Here is a 25,904-nt window from a genome sequence, read left to right as displayed (position 1 = left end):
TAAAAGCGAATTAAAAGAATTTCTGAATGACAACTCCTTCTACTCAATAGATGAATTCTTAGATATGAAGTAGTAACTAAAAGGATTATTTTGTGTAAAGAAAACTTATGTTAAAGTGACACGTTCCACATCATTATGAAATGTCGTATTAATGATCTACGGAACAAGGATTAATGTATGCATGTCTACCTGTCTCTTATGATTTCTTGCATCACTGTGGCTCCGTAAACAGAAATGATGGAAATGATAGCACTTCCGATGCTTCTCGATGGATCCGGAAGGTTCAAAATTTAATCGTGCATAGTTAAAATTAAATTGATTTTTGTGAGAAGGCGGAATTTATATGTACATTCATTTCAGTTATCACAGTCGCGATTATTTAAAATATAATGGGTAAGACAAAAGATAAAAAGTATATTAATTCATTCATAAATATTCACTTCAACGAATGTTTTTGTGAAACTTCTGGGTGTGTGGATCTGCTTAATGAAGGATCGGAGGCGGAAGGGGAGAGGAGCGTGGTGTTGTAAGGTGAGAAAAACATCTTTACCGTTCTATTGCTGTAGACTATGGTGTCCATTTCATTTTCATTGAAAAAGGGGGACATTTAAAATAAATTAGAGAAAATCTGGGACAATGAAGAAAAAAACGGGACAAATATTGTATTGACTAAATTTAATACACATACAAATTTACCTTAACAACGTGCACTCAGATGATCCCAAATCACTTTTTACAATTATCCTGCCACACTTTCACCGTACTTTTCACTTTTATTTACTTTATCAAGAAGTGCATTTTCGTTTGAAATTGTATCATAAAAGTAAGTACACGATACACCATTAAATTGTGTTTCGACAATGATCAAGGCCTCACTGTTTCAACTTTCATTCTGTTTTTTTTTCATCTGACCACAAAGTTCGCTAACGAGCATTTGACCCAGGAATTGCTAGACAATACTCCACCAAATGAATCATGTTTTTCATGTTAATGTTTTTACTTTTGAAATAAGCAAATATTACACCACGTTGCACTAACACTTTCTTTGTCCCCTTCTTCACTTTTTATGAAGTTCTGTGCACATGAAAATTCATCGAACAGTTCGTCTTCATCAACAGGAAAATTTGGTACAATACTTTTAACAAAAACACAAAAGTCCTGAATATCCTTCCACTGTAACTGCTCCTTTTGAGTATTAACTCAGTCAAATGCTTTAAAAGGTGTGAGAAATGGTAAACACCATTCTTTAATATACTTAGTGCAAGAGTCATAGACGATGTCAGCATAAATATGAAATTGTTCTACAGTAATTTCACCCTCTTCTTCCAGCTTTCTTAGAATCTGATGTGCAAAGGATGTGAGAAATCTTTCAGATTTTCTACATTGTAATTTGCCCAATAATTTGTTTATTTCTTGATAAACTTCCACTATTGTGATTTCTTGTTGCTCAATACATTTAACTGTTGTGGAGAAAGGTTTTAGCTGGATAACAAGAAAATGTAGAAGAACAATAGTGTTTAAGGATAACAGGACACTTATCAAGGGAAATATGATTTCAAAGCAGGAAATATCTCTACAATTCTTTCCAATGCTGGTAGCAGAGATAGCAACCTTGTCTTGCTGTGCCCAAGTACAGTTTTGTATTCAGTTTCAGTAAACTTACAGAATTACTTCAGAGATTCAACCCTTAGTGTATATATGTGGAAATGCTGGTAGATTTTGTTTACAATTAAATGGCAGTCGATGGGTCCCTCAAGATCATATTTCTTTAAAACCTCCAACACATAATTTTGAAGTAAATCTAAAGTTTCTCCAGCTAAATTAACCAATTCGAGCACTTTCACCATGATGCCATTTTCAGAGTGAAAATACCTGATAAGGAGAGGAACCAACTTCAAATTCAGATGACTCGATGTATCAATCATTACAGAAATGAATCGAGCACTTTTCAGTTCATTTAAAACCTTCTGAGCTGCGTACGGTGCAATAACATTTGAAATGGTTGCATTACATTTTGTGTGTCCACATGTGAATTTAGGATTGAAAGGTTTTTAACAACTGCTGTAGTACAGTCCATTGACTTAAAGCTATAGTTATGCATTGCACTGTGGTATGCAAACGTAGCTTCTTGTGCTGCCAACTGCCTATCCATTTCTGTTACTAATTTTAAGTTTCCATTGTAGTCACTCACGCATTTATTTGCTCTTTTCGTTTGATCAGTCATGCGATGTTTCTTCGTCTTAATGTGATTCACAATGTCAGACCTTCCACCATGACCAATAGCAAATTCTGATCTGCACAACGTACATTCTACAGTTTCTCCAATACCAGTGATAAAAGGAAACTCGCTTTTTATATTGCTGTTGAAATTACACTTTCGGTTTGGCATAATGAAACAGTGATTGCACAGTGCAAAACATTAACAGTGTGGTGACGAAAGCCAGAGAGCAAGTATCAGTGTTGTAGAGCATCTCTGGACCGAAAGGACGGATTCAGTGGATCGATTTAGAAGAGAAGAATCTTAGTTGTTATTCGTAACCTATAGTGCGTTTAAAATTACTTGCGATTTTTGACAGTTCGGTACATGTTTGGGGTATGCTGAAAGTCAACACACGCTTCCTAGCGTAAAGAATTGCGCAGTTAAGGGGCTCCGGAAAGGCTCAAAATCATGAAAAGTTCTATTTTTACTTTTTTGCGTTTTCTGAATCTGCAGACTACCTTTTAATAGATATATAATTTATTCAATTCCGAAGACTACAACTAGTTTAAAATTTTTTTTGAAATGTGTTCTACATGGGCGTGACCCACTGTGGCGCTGGTAAACTGCTGTCAAATGGTGTTATTATTAACGTCCGTGTTCATCAGGTACATTTTAGTGATGTGAGATAAAGTATGTGTTGTGGCTAATCTGTGATGGTTCAATATATATCGCTGGTGTGATTGTCGATTGTTTCATGTTTATTTACTCTGTCGTTATCTCGAAAATATTCGTAATTAATCCTGTTTCTTGAGTCTCTGTTTTGTTGAAGTATAATAATGAGTAAAAGTAAAGTTATTAGAAATCCTCTGAAGGCTTTTAAGAAAAGGAGAAATGTTGGAAAGCAAAAGGTATGTGTTATTACTGTAAACAATAAAGACGATGAAAATCCCCAACATAGCTTGTGTCCCAAAGAAGAAGACAGTTGGTGTAAATATAACAAAGGATTGCTAACTGGTGAAGTGTACACTCATAAGCATAGTCTGCCTCATGCAACAATGGAGGTGATAAAACCTATTTTCAGAGACTTAGCAGCACCTGAACTGTTGAAAAAGTGTATTCACGGAAAAACTCAAAACCCCAATGAAAGTGTAAATAGTGTTATATGGTCGAGAATCCCCAAGACTGTATTTGTTGGAATAGAAACACTTCACTTTGGTGTGTATGATGCTGTTGCGACTTTCAATGATGGCAACATTGTAAGTTGCAAGGTATTTAGAAATATGGGAATGAAGATAGGTTCTAACATGGTACGAGCGATGCTTGCTTTAGACAAGGAACGCCTTCGGGCTGCAGACAGGGCTGTAAAGAGTCTAGAAATACAAGCAAGAGTAAACAGGAGGAGGAACAAGAGGAAGCTGGAGGAGGAGTTTTCAGAGGATGAAGATAATCCATCCTATGGACCTGGAATGCACTAAAAAGTTAATCCAATCTTTGTCGCTCGATTCCCAAAACTTTTATTTTCTCATACTAATTACATGTTTTCTAAGGATCTTCCAAACACATTTGTTTCAAACTTTCAGTAAATGTTACACAGTACCTTCTGCATAATTTAACACAGCCTTTTTCCAAAAAACTGTATATTTTTGAATATATAAATAAAAAATTGCAAAAATATGTTGTGAATTTTCGTTACAATTGAAAAAAAATCATCTTTAATAACTGAACTAAAATTTTGTAAAATCCCTGTGTTAAGTTGTAGCCCATATTCCAATAAATAATCTGTAAAAAGTTCAACTTCCTACCTCAAATACTTTGTGAGGAAAGATGTAATTTATAAGCGTTATTTTAACATTGCAAGTATAGGGCGTTCCGTAGCCCCTTAATAGCAAGTCAAACGACCAGTAGCGTAAAATACTCTAGCCAAGCGGAATCATAAAAAAAACGAGACATTCGAGCGTCCCCAAAAAAACTTTCTGGACAGCGGGACATTTTGGTAAAAAACGGGACTGTCCCGGGAAAAACGGGACGAATGGACACCCTACTGTAGACCTCCATGAAGTAGAAGAAGTGCACGCCACCTTAACGTTGGCTTACGCACTACCTTCACTTGTCCTAACCTAAATTGAGCAGTACAGGGGCGCGATCGGAACAAGCTGTTCGGATGCCGCTCGGGGCTGCAGGCAGGCACAAAGGGTGCAGAGTGGAGCACGGGGTTGAGATGTCGGTTACTACAAAGACCGCCTCCTTTGTTGTCGCGTCCCTCGCGATGCTCGCACAATCGGCCGGAGTGGGTCTGGGCTTGCCGGCTGCGTCCGTGCTGCCTGCAGCGGAAGTCGTTCCTCCTGGCCACTACCCCAGCTGTACTTGCGCGACACTCTCGTCTAAGAGCTATGTCTCCTGTCATTCCATTTTCTCAATTTATCACAAGTCAGCCAAATGCCTGCGCTGCAGTGCAGATTCACTATGTACACAAATTACCAAAGGAGCCGAAGAGATGCATACCGGCGACCCAGATTCCGTCCTACACCGTCCACTGGTGACACGCATTCGATCGCTTGGAATAGCACCACAGGTATGTTAATGGCTCTAAGAATTCTCGGAAGGGAGGGTTCAACACGTTTTCTTGGACGGTAAGTGTCTGTAAGGAAAATGGGTTACATGTAATATGGGTAATATGTTCTCGGTGTACTCGAATTACCCATCTTACCGCTAGGGCGGTGATCGAGGGCTTGCCTTTAACCGTGATTTACCGAGCAAAGTATCGTGGACGTTAAGACAATCTGAAGGACCGCAATGCAAAAGTGCATGCGATCTTTTATTTATTTGTTCCGTGGGACCAAATTAAGGAGAAGCCTCCATGGTCATGGAACGAGTCAATACATGAAATTATAACACGATAGTAGAAACAGATAAAATGAAATACGAGAAACGTATTCAGGCAACAATTCGTAAGTTTAAATAAAGAAAATCAACAATGTAACACTGGAATTTGCTTAATTTGTAGCTCTTCCAGGAGCTCCTCGACAGAAGAGAAGGAGTGAGCCATGAGAAAACTCTTCAGTTTGGACTTAAAAGTGTTTGGGCTACTGTTAATATTTTTGAGTTCTTGTGGTAGCTTATTGAAAATGGATGCAGCAGAATACTGCACTCCTTTCTGAACAAGAGTCAAGGAAGTGCATTCCACATGCAGATTTGATTTCTGCCTAGTATTAACTGAGTGAAAGCTGCTAACTCTTGGGAATAAGCTAATATTGCTAACAACAAACGGCATTAAAGAAAATATATACTGTGAGGGCAATGTCAGAATTCCCCGACTATTGAATAGAGGTCGACAAGAGGTTCTCGAACATACACCACATATAGCTCGAACAGCCCGTTTTTGAGCCAAAAATATCCTTTTTGAATCAGAAGAATTACCCCAAAAAATAATACCATATGACATAAGCGTATGAAAATATGCGAAGTTGACTATTTTCCGTGTTGAACTGTCACTTATTTCAGATACTGTTCTAATGGTAAATAAAGCAGCATTTAGTTTCTGAACAGGATCCTGAACATGGGCTTTCCACAACAGCTTACTATCTATCCGAACGCCTAGGAACTTGAACTGTTCCGTCTCGCTTATAATATGCCCATCCTATCTGATCAAAATATCGGTTCTTGTTGAATTGTGAGTTACAAACTGTAAAAACTGTGATTTAGCATCAAATTATTTTCCACAAGCCACGAACTTATTTCATGAACTACATTATTTGATAATGTTTCAATATTACACACAAGATCCTAAACTACCAAGCTGGTGTCATCAGATGTGGCTCTGTGCCATTTTTATAAATCACTTAACGGGCCTGCAAGAATGCCTTGTTTCAAAAGGACGTGGCCGATACCATTCCTCATCATCATCCAACCCAAGCTCCTCCGTCACCCGTGACTGGGACTGCCGTATCTAGCTGGGACCTCGTCGGGGCACTCAGAAAAATTTATTTAATGTATTTACTTTTCATTTAGAACACAATTACATGGAACTGGTTGCGGCGGAAGTAATTGGTACACCGTATATTTTCGATAGATTTCACCTTTTTCAGAAAGTCTGTTTTTTTCCTTTTTCGTATTTATAACACTCCATGCAAGTCAGCTTGTAGTTACACTGGCACTGTAAGAATGATTCAGTCCCTGGCAGCAGTCGATTTCTTTCATCAGTCCACTGGTCCGACATCAGCTAAAATATTCTTTTCACAGTGGCGTTGTGTGCGGGAATATAAAACAAATAATCGCATAATTTTAGCAGTTGGTATTCGCGTTCAGGATTTTCGGTTTCCTTAAGAAAGTAAATCCATCTTTCTTCGACGGAGTGTTTAGACCTACATTTTTCCGAGTCATGTTTAGTTTCTAAAAAGCTCGTCAGATACATATACTACAGAAAACAATTGTCGCCTGAAATATTTACGCCATTTTTAGTCAGGTATATAATAGCGTTTTCAATCATCACCCAATCCGGGGTCTCAGCTTCATCCAGTAAAATACTCGTAAGAGTATTTTATAAAATCCGGACAAAATTGTGTTTTGTCGGTGTCGGGACAAGAAGGTCCATAACAGTGACGGCCCCAAAAATATCTGAACGGATAGCAATCCTACCCGTTACAGGTGGTTTTCGATGAAAAATTTCTAACGGAGCTCAAGTCGACATGTTTCGGCTTACTCAAGGTCTACGTTTACATCTTGAGAATTACACCTGCTTCGGCTTATCACACATGCTCAGCCACAGAATTTTTGGTGCGTAAACATAACGTGATGAATCTTAGAATTCGAACCACGTGGTATCTACATCAACATACATACATACTCCGCTAACACTGCGTAGCGGATGGTATCCTGTACCACTACTAGTAGTTTTCTGTTTTGTTCCACTCGGAAAGAGAGCGAGGGAAAAGCGACTGTCTGGATCTTCGTGGTTCTATACGAAATATATGTTCGCGGCAGTATACTCGTTCTGCAGTCAGCTTCAAATCTGGTTCTCTAAATTTTCTCAAAACTGTACCCGGAAAAAAACGTCGCCTTCCCTCCAGGGATCGCCATTTGGGTTCCCTAAACAATTCCGTCACACTTACGTGTTGTTCGAATCTGCTGTTAACATATCTAGTAACCCGCCACTGCATTGCTTCGATGTCTTCTTTTAATCCTACCAGGTGCGGGTCGCTAACATTCGAGCAGTATTCAAGAACAGGTCTAACTAGGACCCTATATGCGGCCTCCTTTACACGTTCCTAAAATTCTCCCAATAAACTTAAGTCGAGCATTCGCCTTCCCTACCACAATCCTCACATACTCGTTCCATTTCATATCACTTTTCAACGTTTCACCTAGATATTTAAACTACTTGACTGTGTCAAGCTGGACACTAGTAATACTGTAACCGAGCATTACAGATTTGTTTTTCCTACTCATCCGTATTAACTTAAATTTTTCTACATTTAGAGCAAGCTGCTATTCATCACATCATCTAATACGTTAATAAAAACGCCAAATTTCCTGTCTTGCGACGATGAATATGGAAGGCCTTCATTAATGCAGACGAAAACAAAACAATAAAGGAGATGTAATTCGCAAAAATGTCAGCGTAACTCCTGATAATGGAACGCTAGTGCCAAAGCCCGTTGAATTTGAATAGGGCGGTAAAGTATTGTGACCGAAGATGACATATTGCCATTGTTGACGTGTTTTGACCAAATCTTTTTTCCTTGGCTGTCTTAACGCGCTAAGTAGAAAATAACGTACACTGCGCGGTAGTGCAAGCTGTCTGTCCGGAAGGTTGTTGGTTCACATCCTCGTCCGCCCTCTAGATACAAGTTTTCTATGGTTTACTTGAAATTACTTCACGAGAATGTTGGGTTGCTTCTGATGAATAACCCAGTAGCGATCGTCAACAAAATAGTAATAATAATAGTAAATAATAATAATGACGTTAGGTAGCGAACTAAAGTGAAACGTGCACCAGAAAGCTGGTGTGAGGGGGGACATTGCAAAACTACATTTATTCGAAGATTTTCGAGGAAGTATAACACATCCGTAAAGGAAATTGCATACACGTGTCTGTCTTGGGCGGCCTTCTCATGAGAAATGTTAAGGATTGTTTAGGCATGTTCATGAAGTCCACCAGAACATCAAAGTAGAAGGGATTTGTCTTTTCTATATTTTTTTCTCGATTCTGCTCCAACGGCTGTAAATTTTCTCGTAAGGAACATAATGGCAGTGTAAAGGTGAGTCAATTAATTCTGTTGAACCCACGTAATGAATGTTTGATTTTGATATGTTGTGTGTTTCATTATCGTATACAAAAATATAAAAGAACGAGCAGCTGAAAATCACAAACAATTCTCGAAACGTTTCCTGTTCATCAAAATAACACATTCATAAAGGCGCTCTTAGCTGAAATGGTGTTCTGTTTGAGAAATGCCATTATATTCATAGACACAGGCTTTCCCGCAACGGATTATGTGGAAAGATGATTAGAGCGCATGTGGAAACATTGCTCTGTGAAAGATAAGAATCGGCTGGGTTCCAGGTCCGGCATACAATTTTAACCTGTTAGGAAATGTGAATACACGTACAGTTCAACTCGTTCATTTTTTTTTCCTTCATTGCTCCATTCCCTTGTAGGGCCGAAATATCTACAGATCCCCTTATTGGAGTCTTCTAATCGTGTCCGTCTTCATGCGAGTTTCTAGATGGACGTCATCGCTTGCTTCGGTGTCATCCATTTCATTATCTCAACGTGTCCGCCACACCGTATGCGTACTGCATTAGATATGGTTAACTACTTTGTGAAGTACTGCATATAAAGGACAGTTCATTTCAGAAATACAGAGCTGCTTCGACGGTATGCTGCAAACAAACAGCGATTGATTGAAAGAGAATCTGTAGAAAGAAGTATCTTAAGAAACTGTATTTCGATCGAATCTTGGGAATTGATCGTTAGTCTGGGACGCTGACCAGGTTGAATTAATAGGTGCGGCACTTTTCATCTTGGTTCGTTCAATAGTCTTGTTATTTTTCTGAGCGATTTCTCAATTATCTTCAGACATTCCGTAAAATGGACATACCGCACTGAAGAACAAATGAAAGAACATATCACAAAAATTGTGTTATACGCCTCTGTTGTCTTCCGTAGTTAGGTAGCAGAGCGATACGACGATGTGCAACTGTGTACAGGACGGAGGGTCCTCCTGCTGTGATCGGTTATAGCTATGATAGCAGCATAGTAAACACATAGCTGTCAAGTCATTTTGCTATTATGATACTGGTATAGAACTCATTCGAATGTTTACTGAGAGTCCTACAGTTGTTTCTTCCATGCATCATTCGCGTATCGTACAGGAAAGATGAAATTGATTGTGGCATCAGGCGCTGTAAAATAACTTGCCGAGTGTGCAGAATTGAACACACACACACACACACACACACACACACACACACACACACACACACACACACACACACACACACACACACACACACACGTGTACCACAGATGTAAGAACTGACGGTTAGGTATCGAGGAAAGTGTATGAAGATTACAAGACATTGTAAATGAGATCACTTCTCTGTGGTTTCAGTGTGTGAAGTAGATCATATGCTATTAGCTACTCCGCTACACTACGAAAAAGATCCACGTTTGCAAGCCAGTATCTTATCCATGGGTGGAGCCAAGGGGAGAAGAGGGGGGGTTCACCTAGTCTTGAGAACTTCACACCAACCCACTCACCCAAACATCATTTACCAAAAGCGTTTATATGTTTACCTAAATCAGTGTCCAAATTTCTAAGCAAACTGTCGAATCATAAAAAGTAAAGGTGTTAAAGATGGCAAGGGATTCCATATAAAGCTATGTGTGTTCAACAAGTTATTTTTCAGTTTGAAGAATGAGATTTTCACTCTGCATCGGAGCGTGCGCTGATATGAAACTTCCTGGCAGATTAAAACTGTGTGCCGGACCAAGACTCGAACTCGGGACCCTTGCAAAGGTCCCGAATTGGAGTCTCGGTCCGGCACAGAGTTTTAATCTGCCAGGAAGTTTATTTTTCAGTTGTTTGTCTGAGACCCAGCCCGCGTGAATGGGCTTGTGGCTTGCTGAAAGCATTCCAACCGGGTAAAAGCTCTCTTCACAAGGCCCAGTGCCTACTGCCAACAACAAATATGGGCACACAGTTAGGTCTGGCCAACTGTGGGAAGTTGAGTGACCCAAGAGAGAAAGAGAAAGACCCTTCACTAAGAAAAAAGTGACAAAGACTGGACTTCCCTGGGTATAGGTGAAAACACGGAAGAAACAGCATCTCTCATCCCCACCCCATCACAGTTAAGACACTTGAATAACCCTAGTCTGTAGTACTGTATTTACAATCGTGGTTGTGTGTAACACACGGATAATGGAGAGCGCGCCATTCGTTTTTGTATAGTGCAAATTGTGACTCATAGTTATGTGTTGCAATTATTGCAAAAATATGTGCTTCTCAAATTTTCGGTCGAGTGCTTTTCAGATATGTTTCTGTGAACTGCAGTTTCGTGTTGAGCACCAGTATAAACAATTGCTTTTTCTTCTTTCGAATAACCCTTTAGAGGGTACGATGAATCAGCAGTTATTACTATTTAGTCGAAAACTGGCATTGTTTCTGCTTCCTCGTTTTTAGCTACAGTTTCCTTCGGGCCACACGTCTTTCATTCTTCGAAAATGTTGTTCCTGCTCTTCTTGTATCCACTTTCTTCTAGTTCTTAATTTTTTTTACCTGTCTGAAAGCCTGCCTTTTCTATACTTCTTTAAAAAGTGTTCTTCTTTTGTGTCCACGTCGAATCCCACATTTTCAATGCCTCGTCCTCTATCTCTCAGCCGTGTGATTTTGAATATGGAATTGTTTAATAAGTCAGACTTGTTTGTTTATTCTGTCATTATTCATCCTGCATGTGTGTCCAAAGAATTATCTCCTTTTTATCCTTACATCTGTGAACTCTTCAACATTCAGATGTAGTTCTGGATGAGGTCTTAGTCTTTATTCTGATTCACTGCTGCTGTTAGGTCATAGAATTCTCTTAGGATTATTCTATAATGTTTCCATTTTATTTATTTTTTATTTATTTATTTTTTTTTTTTTTTTGGTGGTGGTGGCGGTGGTGGTGGTGGTGGGGGGGGGGGGGGAGCTCTTCTTTAATAGTTAGTTTTAAGAGATCCCACTGCCTAGAGTATTTATGGTCAGACCACTGTTTCATAGCATGTCAGTTTTGTACACGAGCCGGTCGGTGTGGCCGTGCGGTTCTAGGCGCTTCAGTCTGGAACCACGTGACCGCTACGGTCGCAGGTTCGAATCCTGCCTCGGGCAGGTTAGTTAGGTTTAAGTAGTTCTGTCTAGGGGACTGATGACCACAGATGTTAAGTCCCATAGTGCTCAGAGGCATTTGAACCAAGGATCTCCGGACTTTTCTCTTCTTTGCTTCCCAAAAACTCTTCATCCTCTCAAAATGCTCCTTTTGCTGTTCTGCCCATTTTTTATCAGACTGGCGCGATGTTCTTTCCTCAAACTTCACACTTGTGATCTTATTCCGGCACTCAGTGCGGTCTTCGAGATTTTTTATGTTGATCTTCTGCAGATCCCTCTGGACTTTTTTCAGCTATTCTGTGCCGCATTTACTCTTTGGTATAATATTGAAAAGTTTCATTGCTGCTCTGGAGTCTTCCATCCTGTAGCTATGTGTATAAAATTTGGCTCTGCGTTTTTGGTTTCGTCTGTTACTATGTTGGTCTTTATATAGAGCTCGTTTTGTGGTCTCTTCATCCAAATACCGTTTTTGTTGACTGACACGTAAATCTTCCTGAGAATTTTCTTTTCTTGTTTTTCTATTTCCATAATTTTTGAATGACCATCAATCACCATTGTTTCAACTGCGTAGATTGCTTCTGGAAGAAACACTGTTCTATAGTGCCTTAATTATGCGTCTATCGAAATGGACTTCTTGTTGTAATGTATCCATGTTAGCTTGTAGGCCTTCTGGAGGTTAGTGATTCTTTGTTCATTGGCTATTCGGTTTAATCTTGAAGACTATAGTTTCTCCGAGCTATTTAAAATGGCAGACTTGTGCAATTTTACCATGTTTTGTGATTAAAGGGGATTTATTTTCTGGCTGTGTTTCCATATATTTGGTTTTTTCATAAGATACCTGTAGTCCGGTTTTTTTGTGAAATTTCATGTAGTTTTCCCACTGCGTGAATCGCTTCTGTTCTGTTATCGGTGATAATTGCAATATCGTCAGCGAAAGCAAGGCACTTAATTTTAATTCGGTCCTCTTTTTTTTTTATACCAATTTGGATGCCCTTTACATGAGATTCCCATCCCCTGATGATCTTTTCTACAACAATATTGAAAAGCATTGGGGATAGTCCGTCCCCCTGTCGGACTCCAGTTTTGATTTCGAAGGGTTCTGGTATTTCGCCCATGAATTTCACTTTGGATGTTGTTCCTGCAAGTGTTTGTTCCGTAATTTTTCGTGTCTTTCGGTCGATCCCAAATTCTTCCATGATTTTAAACAAAGTTTCACGGGCCACTGAATCGTATGCTTTCCTGAACTCGATGAATGTAATTACTGTGTTTCTGCATTTCCTCACTTGTAATGTCGTCTTTAAGCACCAGATCTGTTCCGCAAAAGATTGTCCTTTCTGAATCCGGCCTGGTATTCACCAATTAGTGTATCTGCTTGGGATTCTGTCCTGTTTAAAAGTGCTTTGGAAAAGGATTTTGTAAGCGACTGGGAGCAGGGAAATTCCTCTGTAATTGTTGATGTCTGTCATCGCCCCTTTTTTTGTAGCGGGTGAATTAAAGCACTTTCCAGTCCTCTGGTATTTGCTCCGTCATCCATAATTCTGTTATTATATGATGTAGTTTGTGCATAAGTATAGGATCGTTTAGTTTCCAGAATTCAGCAATGATACCATCTTTTCCTGGTGTTTTGTTATTTTTCAATTGTTTGACTATCTCCACAATTTCTTCGAGATCCGGGGCGTGTGAGTCTGGGTGTGTGAATACTGGAGAAGAGAAGTTTTTCTTGTGGTGGTTCGCAGTTTAGGCGGGAATTGAAGTATTGGGCTAAGATTTTGCAGTTATTTTTCGTGTTAGTTTCCAAAGAGTCATCGGGCTTCTTGAAGCACAAGCTAGGCGCTTGGTTTCCCTGTAATTTTTCTCTGAAAGTCTTATATAAATTTATTGTATTATTTTTGATGATATCTTACTGATTTCGCAGAGTCTGTTGTTGCCATATCCCCGTTTTTTTCTTTTCTAATTAGTATTGAGGACTGTTTTTGGGTTTTAAGAAAGTTCTCCCAGTTTTCTTCAGTTTTGTGACTGCTAATTTTTTTCCACACAGTTATTCGGTTGTCAACTGCCTGATCGCAGGTTGCGTTCCAGCAGCGATGCGTGGGGGTTGTCCTAATTTGATGGCTTCCTGAATTTTCTCTGTTAGTTTCTTCCAGTCTGTTTATTTTTCCTGATTGATTTGCGTAATAATATTTTCTTTTTTGAGTTTCAGATATTCCTGATTTTGTTTGGTACTTTGCGTGGCCTTTTTAGAATTATGTCGGGTTGGAACTTTTTAATTTGGAGATGATGATGATGATGATGATGATGATGATGATGATGATGATGATGATCTGATTCAAAGACATATTTGCGGGTTCTGACGTGTAGAATTTCTTTTATGTTTTCATTGGAAATTGCGACATGGTCAATTTGGTATTCACCCTGTCTGAGTGATCTCCATGTGGTTAATTTATGTGCAGGTTTTAAAAATTGGGTAGTCATGATTTTAAGTCCGAAGTTTCTGCAGAAGTCCATTAGTGTTTCACCATTCTTGTTGGTACGGTTGTGTTTGGTATGGGAGCCAGTGGTATAGCTTCAGCAAGTACAGTTCTTTCGAAGAGACAGCGGTCTATGATCTGAGGTTCCGTCTCTAATGATGCCGTATATTCTTCCCTTGAGAAAGTTCGCGATCAAAAACGAAGAAGCGGATGATTGTAAAAAAAATGAATAAATAAAGACACGAGAGACCGCTATAACAAAAAGAGATGAATACAACGTTCACCTGTTTGTCAAATTAACAGGCGTCAAATTTATAAAACGCTGTCGTACATAAACAACTTGTCGCATTCTTGAGAGCACTGCAACAAAGGAGACGGTTGTGCAGACTAGTAGAGTACAAAAAAAAAAATATTGTTGACTTCTGTGCTTGTGGCTTTTCTACCTCAGTGTTTTACACAGTGACCGTTAAGCACCGTAATTGGTAAGTTGTGTAGCAAACCAGGTAAATTTATTGAATTTTTGTTGAAGCAGTTCCGCTTCTACTTCGTTAGAAAGAATATCCTTGCTCAGTAATAGAGAACTGACATTAGTATTCAGTTCTTTATTCGTGCGCAAGACTGTGTAGCAAAAATCTGTTAAGTTCCCATATGCGAAAGATGTGATCAGTATTCAGACGGCTGAAACAAGAAACAGGCACATTTCGGAAAAAGCCGTACTCACGCTGAGCCGCAACGGGCAACTATAGAACAAGCGGCTGACTCCTATTTTCTTTTTTTTCCTCTCCTCCGTGGAACGGCCAGTCTATTGTTCGGGTCGGCACGCCTTCGCGCAGGTCAGGGATTCGTTCGCATCTTGGAGTAAGGGAGGAGGGTCAGAGAGAGCTGTACTGTCCAGAGTCCGAGACAGCGTCAGGTTGTGACCTTCAGCTTATGCTGCCAATCCCCGCTATTAAGGCAAAATACAGTAGTTTGCTTTACAGGTTAACCCCCACACAAGGCTTCAGGTTGTATATGTAGTTACGTAATCGTTTGTATATCCCAACTTCACAAGCTGTTTATAGATCGCGTGGTTTCGAAACATTTAACTCCAGCGAAAGATTTTATTTGCTGCAGGAATTTAGCGCAACTTTTTCATATTATTAATTTGTGGGTTAAGACACAGTCGCCTATGGTTGTTGCAGAATGCAGGTGAAGAACTAGATATATTTGGTTATTATATTAGGGATTTTTTAAAGTTTATTTTGTTTTTACAGTGCGGTAACGATTTTTAACATATGTCCATGTACGGCCGAATACATGTAATTTCCGTTTTGCTTTTATTCAGTTACACATACACGTATAACATTAAAAATCTTTAATATATTATTACCAACAACCGAGGTCGAGGGACCAACAACACGACATGTCTTCCGTAAGAAGAACACGGAATTTTGTAAACCGTTTTTCGCTGTCGTGTTTACATGTTAAGTCGTGAAGCGGATTTGTGCGTAGCCCAGTTAAATATGGCGTCTGCAAAACAGCTGTTCCAGTTTCTGCTTTAGTCAGCACGGTCGCAATTTACCTTCACTTAAATAATAGAGGTAGACAGCTCCATGCTCAGTCTAATATTTTTGCTTCTTCACTGCACAATAAGTCACTCCGTGTATATTAGCCGAATATTTTGAAAACAAGACGTGAACCGACAACTCAAGCACATATCAAAAACAGCTGTACTTTTACATGGGAGCGTACGTCGACTGTGGAAGTGAAAAACCGGCTGCTAGAAACGGATTTACAGAATCGATTTAGGAGTATTTACATGCCCAACCAGAAACGGTATTGTCAAATCAGTTAACGAAGTTGTTTTGGGAGTCAGTGTAAACATAGCGAATGTGTTATATTTGGGTCTGAGTGTGACTGTGTCGGTCGTTTTCGTCAACTGCTCCCGTCTCCCCTTCCAGCAATCTTAGTTGTGGCGGTAGACCGAGCTGTAATATTGCCGTAGTTCTAGGTTCTGTTGGAAGGTGACAGTCTGGTTGCAAGTTAAGGTTGTTGTAACAGGCGGGGCCTTAGCGTAGCCCAGTGCCCATATTTTAACGTACTTTTCTTTATAAATTACTAAAACTGCAAGACAGTCTCAGAAAAAAATGCAAGGCAAGCCTGTAACAGATGCCTTGACAATCAAGAGAGATAAATTGGCCTCCCTTACGTGCTTTTGATTTGCTGTAAAACGTAACTTAAATTAAAATTTTGTAAACAAAAGTTTCTAGAGTAGAAATTACCTTGTGAGATACTCCTGTTAATCAAATTAGCCTAGTCTTCAAGGTATATGGTCTGAAATTTACTAGTAGTAGTAGTTCAGTTATGAGGAATTTCTTGGACTTTTAAATGTTTAAATTGTATAAGAATCAGCAGTAGGTGTTACATAACAAGAATGATTTAACCTGTAGGATGAAATGCAGCGGGTAAGACACCAGACTCTCATTGGGGGAGGGGGGCGGGGGAGATAGGCTTAAATTGGATTGATCCCATACTAGTACATGCGAACTTCATTATTTTCACATCACTTAGCTGCCCCCCACACCCACACTCAAAATCATTACACAGAATTAGAAACATGGTGCGGTTTTTTTTTATCGTAGTCACACAAAGCTGCATTAATAAATTTATTACACAGCCTTTTTTTCAGTCCTAAACAAACCATATTTAGGTGTATTATGATTGTAATCAGGATTATGACAACCCATACCACTACCAGACTTGTCACAATTTTAATTATAAATCAGGAGCACATGTAGCATGCAGTGCATCTATGTATGTTACGTGTGCTCATGATTTATAATTAAATCATCAAAATGTTGGCTGGTGGCATGTTGTTGGATAGTGGCATGGGTTGTCAAACATCTGATTTTGATGTCATAATACACTTAAAGATGGTTTCTTTATAACTGTAACTGGCTGTGTAATAAATTGATCAATCCAGCTGAGTGCAGCCATGATTTTGAATAATTTTTATGGGTTGTAAATCATCACCCCTCAAAATAGTGTAGGCCTATATTGCATTTCCTCTGCAGTAGATTGCGAGGTAACACAATGATTAGCACGCTGGACTCACAGTCAAGAAGAATTGAGACCGAAAGTCCTCTTTACTCCACTATATTAATGTTTTCAGGAATCAATTAAGGTGACAGCCAGGATGGTTAATTTGAAAATGGAACAACAGATTTTCCTCTTCATTCTTATTCAGTTTGAGCTTGTGCTCCAACTTTAATGACCTCATTACTGATGAGTTGTCAGATCTAAATCTTGCTTTCTTCGTAATAGATACATTGCCCAAACCATATATTCTGCAGTATAATACTGGCTGAAAATTCAAACACTTCACTTTTAATGTCTTTTAAAGAAATAAAAACAAACTGCACAGTTACTTCATTGCCCCTATTTGCACTTGGTCATCCGAAGTGACACTAAATGTGAAGATGATATACATAATTAATTGTGTAACACAATTTAAGGCAACTGAAGATAATGTAACTGATTGAAACCTGTCGTGGTATAAATAAAGAGTTTAAGAAACAGTAATCAATTGTGCTTTGTTTTATGAATACATAAAATTTTAGATGGTTTTATTAAGAAGTGACAAGCATCTTCCTGAAAATTTGTAATGAAAAAGTACTACACTGCTTATAAATTATGTAGGTTCTCGTGTAACATTTGTAATTATTCTCAGTTTCTATTGTCATTGTCTTTAAAAATAAATGAAAAGTTGAATAGATACAGAAGTATTAGTAGTATGTGAACATTTGTCTCCTCGAAACACACACCACCCTGCATGTGTTGTTACAGATCACTGAGTTGTAGAAGGAACTAGAATACTCACCAAGCAACCTTAACTATCATTTAATGACAGAAGCAACTCTTGAGTTAATGTTAGTGGTCTGTAACTGACTTGATTTTTATTGTACTGTATAAAAATGTTGGCCCTTCTTTATTTTGTTTATATTGAATGATAGTGTTTCAGGTTACAATATGTGATTAATTTTTGTTTTGTTTCAGAACCTACACAAATATACAGATTCCTTAGAACAAGAAACATGCTGTCTGTAAGTACAGTTGTTCATACATTCACTTTTTTCTTGTTGTCCTATGAACATCTTGTGTCCTGTGTGAATCACAAGGAGTTGGTTCCTTTTGAAGCATAACAGATTGTTAATAGTGAATAACAAATTGTTTGGGGGGGGGGGGGGGTGACAAAATATGCAAGGCAACTGTGATGTAGGATTTGTTCAGAAATTTCTGTGCATACAACCACACACTGATTGCTGATCCATGGTATTCAAAAAGCACATTAATAATTACAATTTTTAATTATTGTAATGAAAAGTAATGAATTTAAAATAATTATCACAGAAATGTGCAAAGTTGATAATTTCGTCTGAATATGAGCTATGCTTTAGCACAGTAGTTGATGTGGACTTGCAGACTGCTCCTTTTCTGTACACTGTATAATAATAATAATAATAATAATAATAATAATAATAATAATAATAATAATAATAATAATAATGGAGGCCCGGGAAAAGAATAGGCCTCCGGTATGTTCTGCCAGTCGTAAAAGGCGACGAAAAGAACAAACCACTAATAGGGCTAACCCCCATTTTAGTGTGATTAGTTGGTTCAGGACAGAACTAAAGAAGCCTCGGGGACGACGCATGAACCCTATGCCCGCCCACAATGGTAACGACACTGCTCGCCAACTGGAAAATGATTTAAATCCAAATAGAGGTGTTTTGCAGGATATGCTTCCTGCAACCACCCTAGAAGGAAAACAAAGACAGAGGATGAGATGGTCAGATGAAGTTAATCAACACCTCATGTTCTGTTATTACCAAGCAACAAACCTAGGAACCAACACAACTGGATACAGATCACAAGTATACACAACATTTATTACCAGATACCCAGAATTAAAATTTTTAACAGAACAACGACTAGCTGATCAGATCCGTGTAATAATCAAAAATAACAGGATACCCCAGTCAGAATTAGAAAACATCAAACAACAAGTACAACAAATACTGGAACAAAATAATGTGCAATCAGAAGAAGAAGAAAATACAGTAATGGACTCAAACATCCCAGAGCAAACAAACAAAGAACAACACGCACCAATTAATCAATCAGAGGAAAACGAAATCTTAAGACAGCCACCAGAACAAGCACAAATAGAACACGAAGTGACACAGATGTTAGATATAGAAGAAAAATTTCAGCTAACATATATAGAATACAAAGACACAAATACAGACATTAGACCATTCTTGCATAGACCACCAAATAACCCACAAGTCGAAGCAACAGTAAAAACTATCAACACAATCATACACAACAAAATAAATGAAAACACAACTATGGAAGAGTTACAACTACTGGTTTATATAGGAGCACTCACTACACTAAATATACACACTAGACAGAGATCAGAACCAACCAACCAACACACAGAAGAAACCCACAAAACCAGCATGGCAACACAGGCTACAGATCAGAATAGAAAAACTGAGAAAAGACATCGGACAGCTAACACAATTTATAAGAAATGAAATCTCGGAAAAAAAAACGAAATCTCACAACAAGAAGCGACAGAGCAATTAGACGAAAAGAAGCAGAAATTACAAGCATTAGCCAAACAACTCAGAAGATACAAAAAAAAGTGAAAATAGAAGGAAACAAAACCAAACATTCAACACAAACCAAAAGAAATTTTACCAGACAATAGATAACACACACATTAAAATAAACAATCCACCAAACATAACAGACATGGAACACTTCTGGAGCAACATATGGTCAAACCCGGTACAACATAACAGGCATGCACGATGGATACAAGCAGAAACAGACACATACAAGATGATACCACAAATGCCTGAAGTGATAATTTTGCAACATGAAGTCACCCAAGCAATTAATTCTACTCACAATTGGAAAGCCCCTGGAAATGATAAAATAGCAAATTTCTGGTTAAAGAAGTTCACCTCAACACATTCACATCTAACTAAATTATTTAACAGTTACATTGCAGACCCATACACATTCCCTGATACACTTACACATGGAATAACTTATCTGAAACCTAAAGATCAAGCAGACACAGCGAACCCAGCTAAATATCGCCCCATAACATGCCTACCAACAATATACAAAATATTAACTTCAGTCATTAAACAGAAATGACACATACAACACAGAACAAAATTATAAATGAAGAACAAAAAGGCTGTTGCAAAGGAGCACGAGGATGTAAAGAGCAACTGATAATAGATGCAGAGGTGACATATCAAGCTAAAACTAAACAAAGGTCGCTACACTACGCATACATTGATTACCAAAAAGCTTTTGATAGTGTACCCCACTCATGGTTACTACAAATATTGGAAATATACAAAGTAGATCCTAAATTGATACAGTTCCTAAACATAGTAATGAAAAATTGGAAAACCACACTTAATATCCAAACAAATTCAAATAATATCACATCACAGCGAATACAGATTAAGCATGGAATATACCAAGGAGACTCATTAAGTCCTTTCTGGTTCTGCCTTGCTCTGAACCCACTATCCAACATGCTAAATAATACAAATTATGGATACAATATTACTGGAACATACCCACACAAAATCACACATTTGCTATACATGGATGATCTAAAACTACTGGCAGCAACAACTCAACCAATTACTAAAGATAACAGAAGGATTCAGCAATGATATAAGTATGGCTTTTAGAACAGACAAATGTAAGAAAAATAGCATAGTCAGGGGAAAACACACTAAACAAGAAGATTACATATTGGATAACCACAGCGACTGCATAGAAGCGATGGAAAAAACGGATGCCTATAAATATCTAGGATACAGACAAAAAATAGGAATAGATAATACAAATATTAAAGAAGAACTAAAAGAAAAATATAGACAAAGACTAACAAAAATACTGAAAACAGGATTGACAGCAAGAAACAAGACAAAAGCTATAAATACTTATGCCATACCAATATTGACCTACTCATTGGGAGTAGTGAAATGGAGTAACACCTAGAAGCACTCAATACACTTACACGATCACAATGCCACAAATATAGAATACATCACATACATTCAGCAACAGAAAGATTCACATTAAGCAGAAAGGGAGGAGGAAGGGGATTTATCGACATAAAAAACCTACATTATGGACAGGTAGACAATTTAAGAAAATTCTTTCTAGAACGAGCAGAAACTAGCAAAGTACACAAGGCAGTCACTCATATAAATACATCGGCTACACCACTGCAATTTCGTAACCACTTCTACAACCCTTTAGATCACATAACTTCAACAGATACGAAGAAAGTAAATTGGAAAAAGAAAACACTTCATGGCAAGCACCCGTATCATGTAACACAGCCACACATCGATCAAGACGCATCCAACACATGGCTAAGAAAAGGCAATATATACAGTGAGACGGAAGGATTCATGATTGCAATACAGGATCAAACAATAAACACCAGATATTACAGTAAGCATATTATTAAAGATCCCAATACCACAATAGATAAATTCAGACTTTGTAAACAACAAATAGAAACAGTAGATCACATCACAAGCGGATGTACAATACTAGCAAATACAGAATACCCCAGAAGACATGACAATGTCGCAAAAATAATATATCAACAGCTTGCCTTACAACTTTTAAAACAACAAGTTCCTACATACAAGTATGCACCACAAAATGTACTGGAGAATGATGAATACAAATTATACTGGAACAGAACCATTATAACAGATAAAACAACGCCACATAACAAACCTGACATCATACTCACCAATAAAAAGAAGAAATTAACACAACTAATCGAAATATCCATACCCAATACAACAAATATACAAAAGAAAACAGGAGAAAAAATTGAAAAATACATCCAACTGGCTGAGGAAGTCAAAGACATGTGGCATCAGGATGAAGTTGACATCATACCAATTATACTATCAACTACAGGAGTCATACCACACAATATCCACCAGTACATCAATGCAATACAGCTACATCCAAACGTATATATACAACTACAGAAATCCGTAATTATTGATACATGTTCAATTACCCGAAAGATCCTAAATGCAATATAACACATACCGTACAGTTAATAGGACGTGACGCTTGATCAAGGTCCGCGTCACTTTCCATTTTTAACCAGACTTAACGTCTGAGAAAGTAAAGAAATAATAATAATAATAATAATAATAATAATAATAAGCTAACTCTGCATAGTAGTAATTAACCACTTTTATGTTAACTGGACAACTATATAGATTTTAGGGTTGCTGGTCTTTCTTCCTGAAACATTAGGAAGAGCCGAAGAATAAAAATGTGTACATTGTTGTGGCAGCAATGATTACAAAAGTACAAAGAACAACTAAAACAAGCAGAAAGATATATATGTTCAGAAAACTAGATAAAGAAATCAATATTGTCGTACCTCAATGAGGAACTTGAAACATTCAGGATAGGAGCATGTAGAGGAACTCTGGCTCAAGTTTAAAAGAATATTGGACCATGCTCTGGATAGATATTTGCCCAGTATAGCAGTTCATAAAGGGAGGTAACATCCATGGTATGCAGTCACTGTAAAGAAACTTCTAAAGAAACCGGGATTACTGCACAACAAAGCATAGGGCTTTAGATAGAGAGATGCTGCTGGAACGCGTCCGGCTCTCGAGAGAGCAATGCATGATGCCTTCAGTGACTACCATAGCAGAATATTGTCAAGTGACATTTCAGAAAATCCAAAGAAATTCTGGCCATATGTAATTATTGTTAGTGGCATCAAAGTTAGTGTGCAGTCCCTAGCGATTGAGACAGGAATTGAAATTGAGGGTAGCAAAACAAAAGCTGAAATGCTTTTCTGTTTTCAGATGTACCTCTACAAAGGAAAACCCAAGGAAATAAGTATTAGTATTAATATTAGTGTCAGTGGCATTGAGAAGCAGCTGAAATCATTAAAATTAAACAAAGCTTCAGGCCCTGATGGAATCCCTGTCAGGTTCTGTTCTGAAATTGCGGCTGAGTTAGCACCTCTTCTAACTCTAATCTATCGTAGATCCCTTGAACAAAAAGCTGTGCCCTGTTCTCGGAAAAAGGCACATGTCACACATGTGTACAAGAATGGTACTACAAGTGACCCACAAAACTACTGTCCAATATCCTTGACATAGATTTGTTGTAGAACCTTGAAACATATTCTGAGCTCAAACATAATGAAGTATATTGATAGAATGACCTCATCTGTGTTAACCACCATGGATTCTGAAAACATCGATCATGTGAAACCCAACTTGCACTTAGCACCGCACCTACGCTTATTGTCAGAAGTATAATCATATGAACTATCAAGTGAAATTTGTGACTGGATTGAGTACTTCTTGGTAGGGAGGCTTGTTATCTTGGATGTAGAGTCATCATTAGATGTGTAAGTAACATTGGGGGTTGGGGTTGGGGGGGGGGGGGGGGGCAGGGAAGTGTATTGGGACCGATGTTGTTCTTGTTGTATATTAATAACCTTGCAGTCAGTATTAACAGTAATCTCAGGCTTTCTGCAGATGGTGTAGTTATCTACGATGAAGTATTGTCTGAAAGAAGCTGCATAAATATTCAATCAGGTCTTAAGATTTCAAAGTGGTGCAAAGATCGGCAACTTGCTCCAAATGTTCAGGCATGTAAAATTTTGCACTTCACGTAATGGAAGAAATGTAGTATCCTATGACCACAATATCAATGAGTCACTGTTTGAATCGGCCACCTCATAGAAATACCTGGGTGTAACGCACTGTAGGGATATGTAATGGTTGATCACTTAAGTTCAGTCATGAGTAAAGCAGGTGGTAGGCTTCAGTTTATTGGTAGAATACTGGGGAACTGAAATCAGTCTACAAAAGATTGCTTACAAATCACTCGTGCGGCCCATCCTAGAATATTGCTCAAATGTGTGGGACTTGTACCAATAGGACTAACAGGGGACATTGAATGTGTACAGAGAAGGGCAGAATGAAGGGTCACAGGTTTGTTTAATTTGTGGAAGAGTGTCACAGAAATAGTGAAAGAACTGAATTGGCAGACTATGGAAGACAGACATAAACTATTCCAAGAAAGTCTATTAACAAAGTTTCAAGAATCAGCTTTAAATGATTACTCTAATGATATACTAGAAACATGTCCCCCCACCCTTTTTCCCCCCATGTGTATATAGAGGGTGCCCCATTTATCTTGACCACCCAAATAACTTTTTGTCCAGATGCAAAATACAAAATGTTTCAAGGAAATGTTCCTTAGCGTCAGGGGCACGTCAATCAGCATGATTGTCTTCATTGTAGCTTTGTTTTTTGCGAAGATATGAATAACGGTATGACTGTTTTTAGATGGAAGCCTGTATTTTTAATTCTGCAATTCATTTCCTCTTCTAAAGACATATTCAAAAATGTATCACAGTGTACCGTTCACTGAAACACAACGTTATTAATTACATAACACAACATTGACGTTGACGCTCCCAGCGCTTAGTGCAGGTATTCGGGGTAATGGAACACATCCACGTGCTGATGTTGACAGAGGACAAATATAAACACAAGTAGACTGCACACCCGTCATTAAGTCAACCATCATCAGTTGAAGATTTGTGTGAGTAGAATGTACACCAACGGAGAGAAGGTAGAAATGCTACTCATCTGTGGGGAATGTAAGTTAGCAGAACAGTAATTGCAATGCTGTTTTCTGATGTATGGGTACATTTAGTACAGTAGTTTAGTCCTTTTAAATACTGTCATGTAGAGTAGGCACACAGTAAAGGCTGTCCTTCCTGCAAACTGCATTGACGTAATGTTTCTTTTATTATTGTTGTTGAAGGTAGGCAAGATGCTACGCAGGCAGTGGAACTGTACAGAGAGCGATATCCTGACAAGAACCCGCCTTCCCAATGAATGTTTTCTCGTCTTGTTGCGACACTTCAGGAGATGGGAAGTTTCAGCCCACGACAACGCAATCGTCAGCACTCGCACAGATGAAGCTGCCAGAGTTGCCATTCTTGCTTCTGTCGCTATGAATCCACATGTTAGCCCACAACAGCTTGAACGCGAGATTGGCATTTCTAAAACCGGTGTACATTGTATTCTTACACGTCACCAGTTCTATCCTTACCATGTACACCTTCATCAAGAATTGCATGGGAATGATTTTCAGAATCGTGTACAGCTCTGTCAGTGGCCACAGAAGCATATCCTTGCCAACCCGAACTTCTTCTCCAATGTTCTATTTAACGGCGAATGTTCCTTCTCAAACAAAGGACAGTTAAATACGAGGAATATGCATTATTGGTCCAGCGACAACCCACAGTGACTTAGACAGGTGGAACATCAGCGTCAATGGAGAGTTAATGTCTGGTGTGGGATGCTTGGTACTACAATTATTGGCCCTTATTTCATCAATGGTAGTCTGAACGGCACAGCATATGCCAACTTCCTCAGACGAATTATTCCTTCTCTTCTGGATGAAGTGCCGCTAAGAACCAGAATGCTTATGTGGTATCAACACGATGAATGTCCAGCAGATAGTGCCTTGCGTGCACATCGTGTTCTGAACCAAAGGTATTCTGCCAGATGGATTGATCGAGGAGGAACAGTTACTTGGCCTGCTAGGTCTCCTGATTTAAATCCTCTGGAATTTTTTTTCTTTGGGGATACATTAAAGACGTTGTGTATCATGATATTCTAACAACTCCAGAGGACATGCAGGAATGTATCATGCTTCCTTTTAATTCTCTTCAGCAGGCAACACCAGAAGCAGTAAATA

General features: G+C 38.5%; 1 protein-coding gene across 1 annotated transcript in view; it reads left to right on the top strand.

Moving 5' to 3' along the window:
* The window catches only part of LOC126251623 (polycomb protein suz12-B), a 316,089-nt gene that overhangs the window by 216,725 nt on the left and 73,460 nt on the right, over window positions 1-25,904 (top strand). The window contains exon 2 of the mRNA XM_049952165.1: window positions 18,069-18,115. Coding sequence (XP_049808122.1) covers window positions 18,069-18,115 — 47 coding nt within the window. The remainder of the gene's footprint in view (window positions 1-18,068; window positions 18,116-25,904) is intronic.

This window comes from Schistocerca nitens, chromosome 4, assembly GCF_023898315.1.
Source record: "Schistocerca nitens isolate TAMUIC-IGC-003100 chromosome 4, iqSchNite1.1, whole genome shotgun sequence".
NCBI lineage: Eukaryota > Metazoa > Arthropoda > Insecta > Orthoptera > Acrididae > Schistocerca > Schistocerca nitens.
The sequence above is the reverse complement of the archived record's forward strand: the minus strand, read 5'-3'. Positions and strand labels throughout refer to the sequence as shown.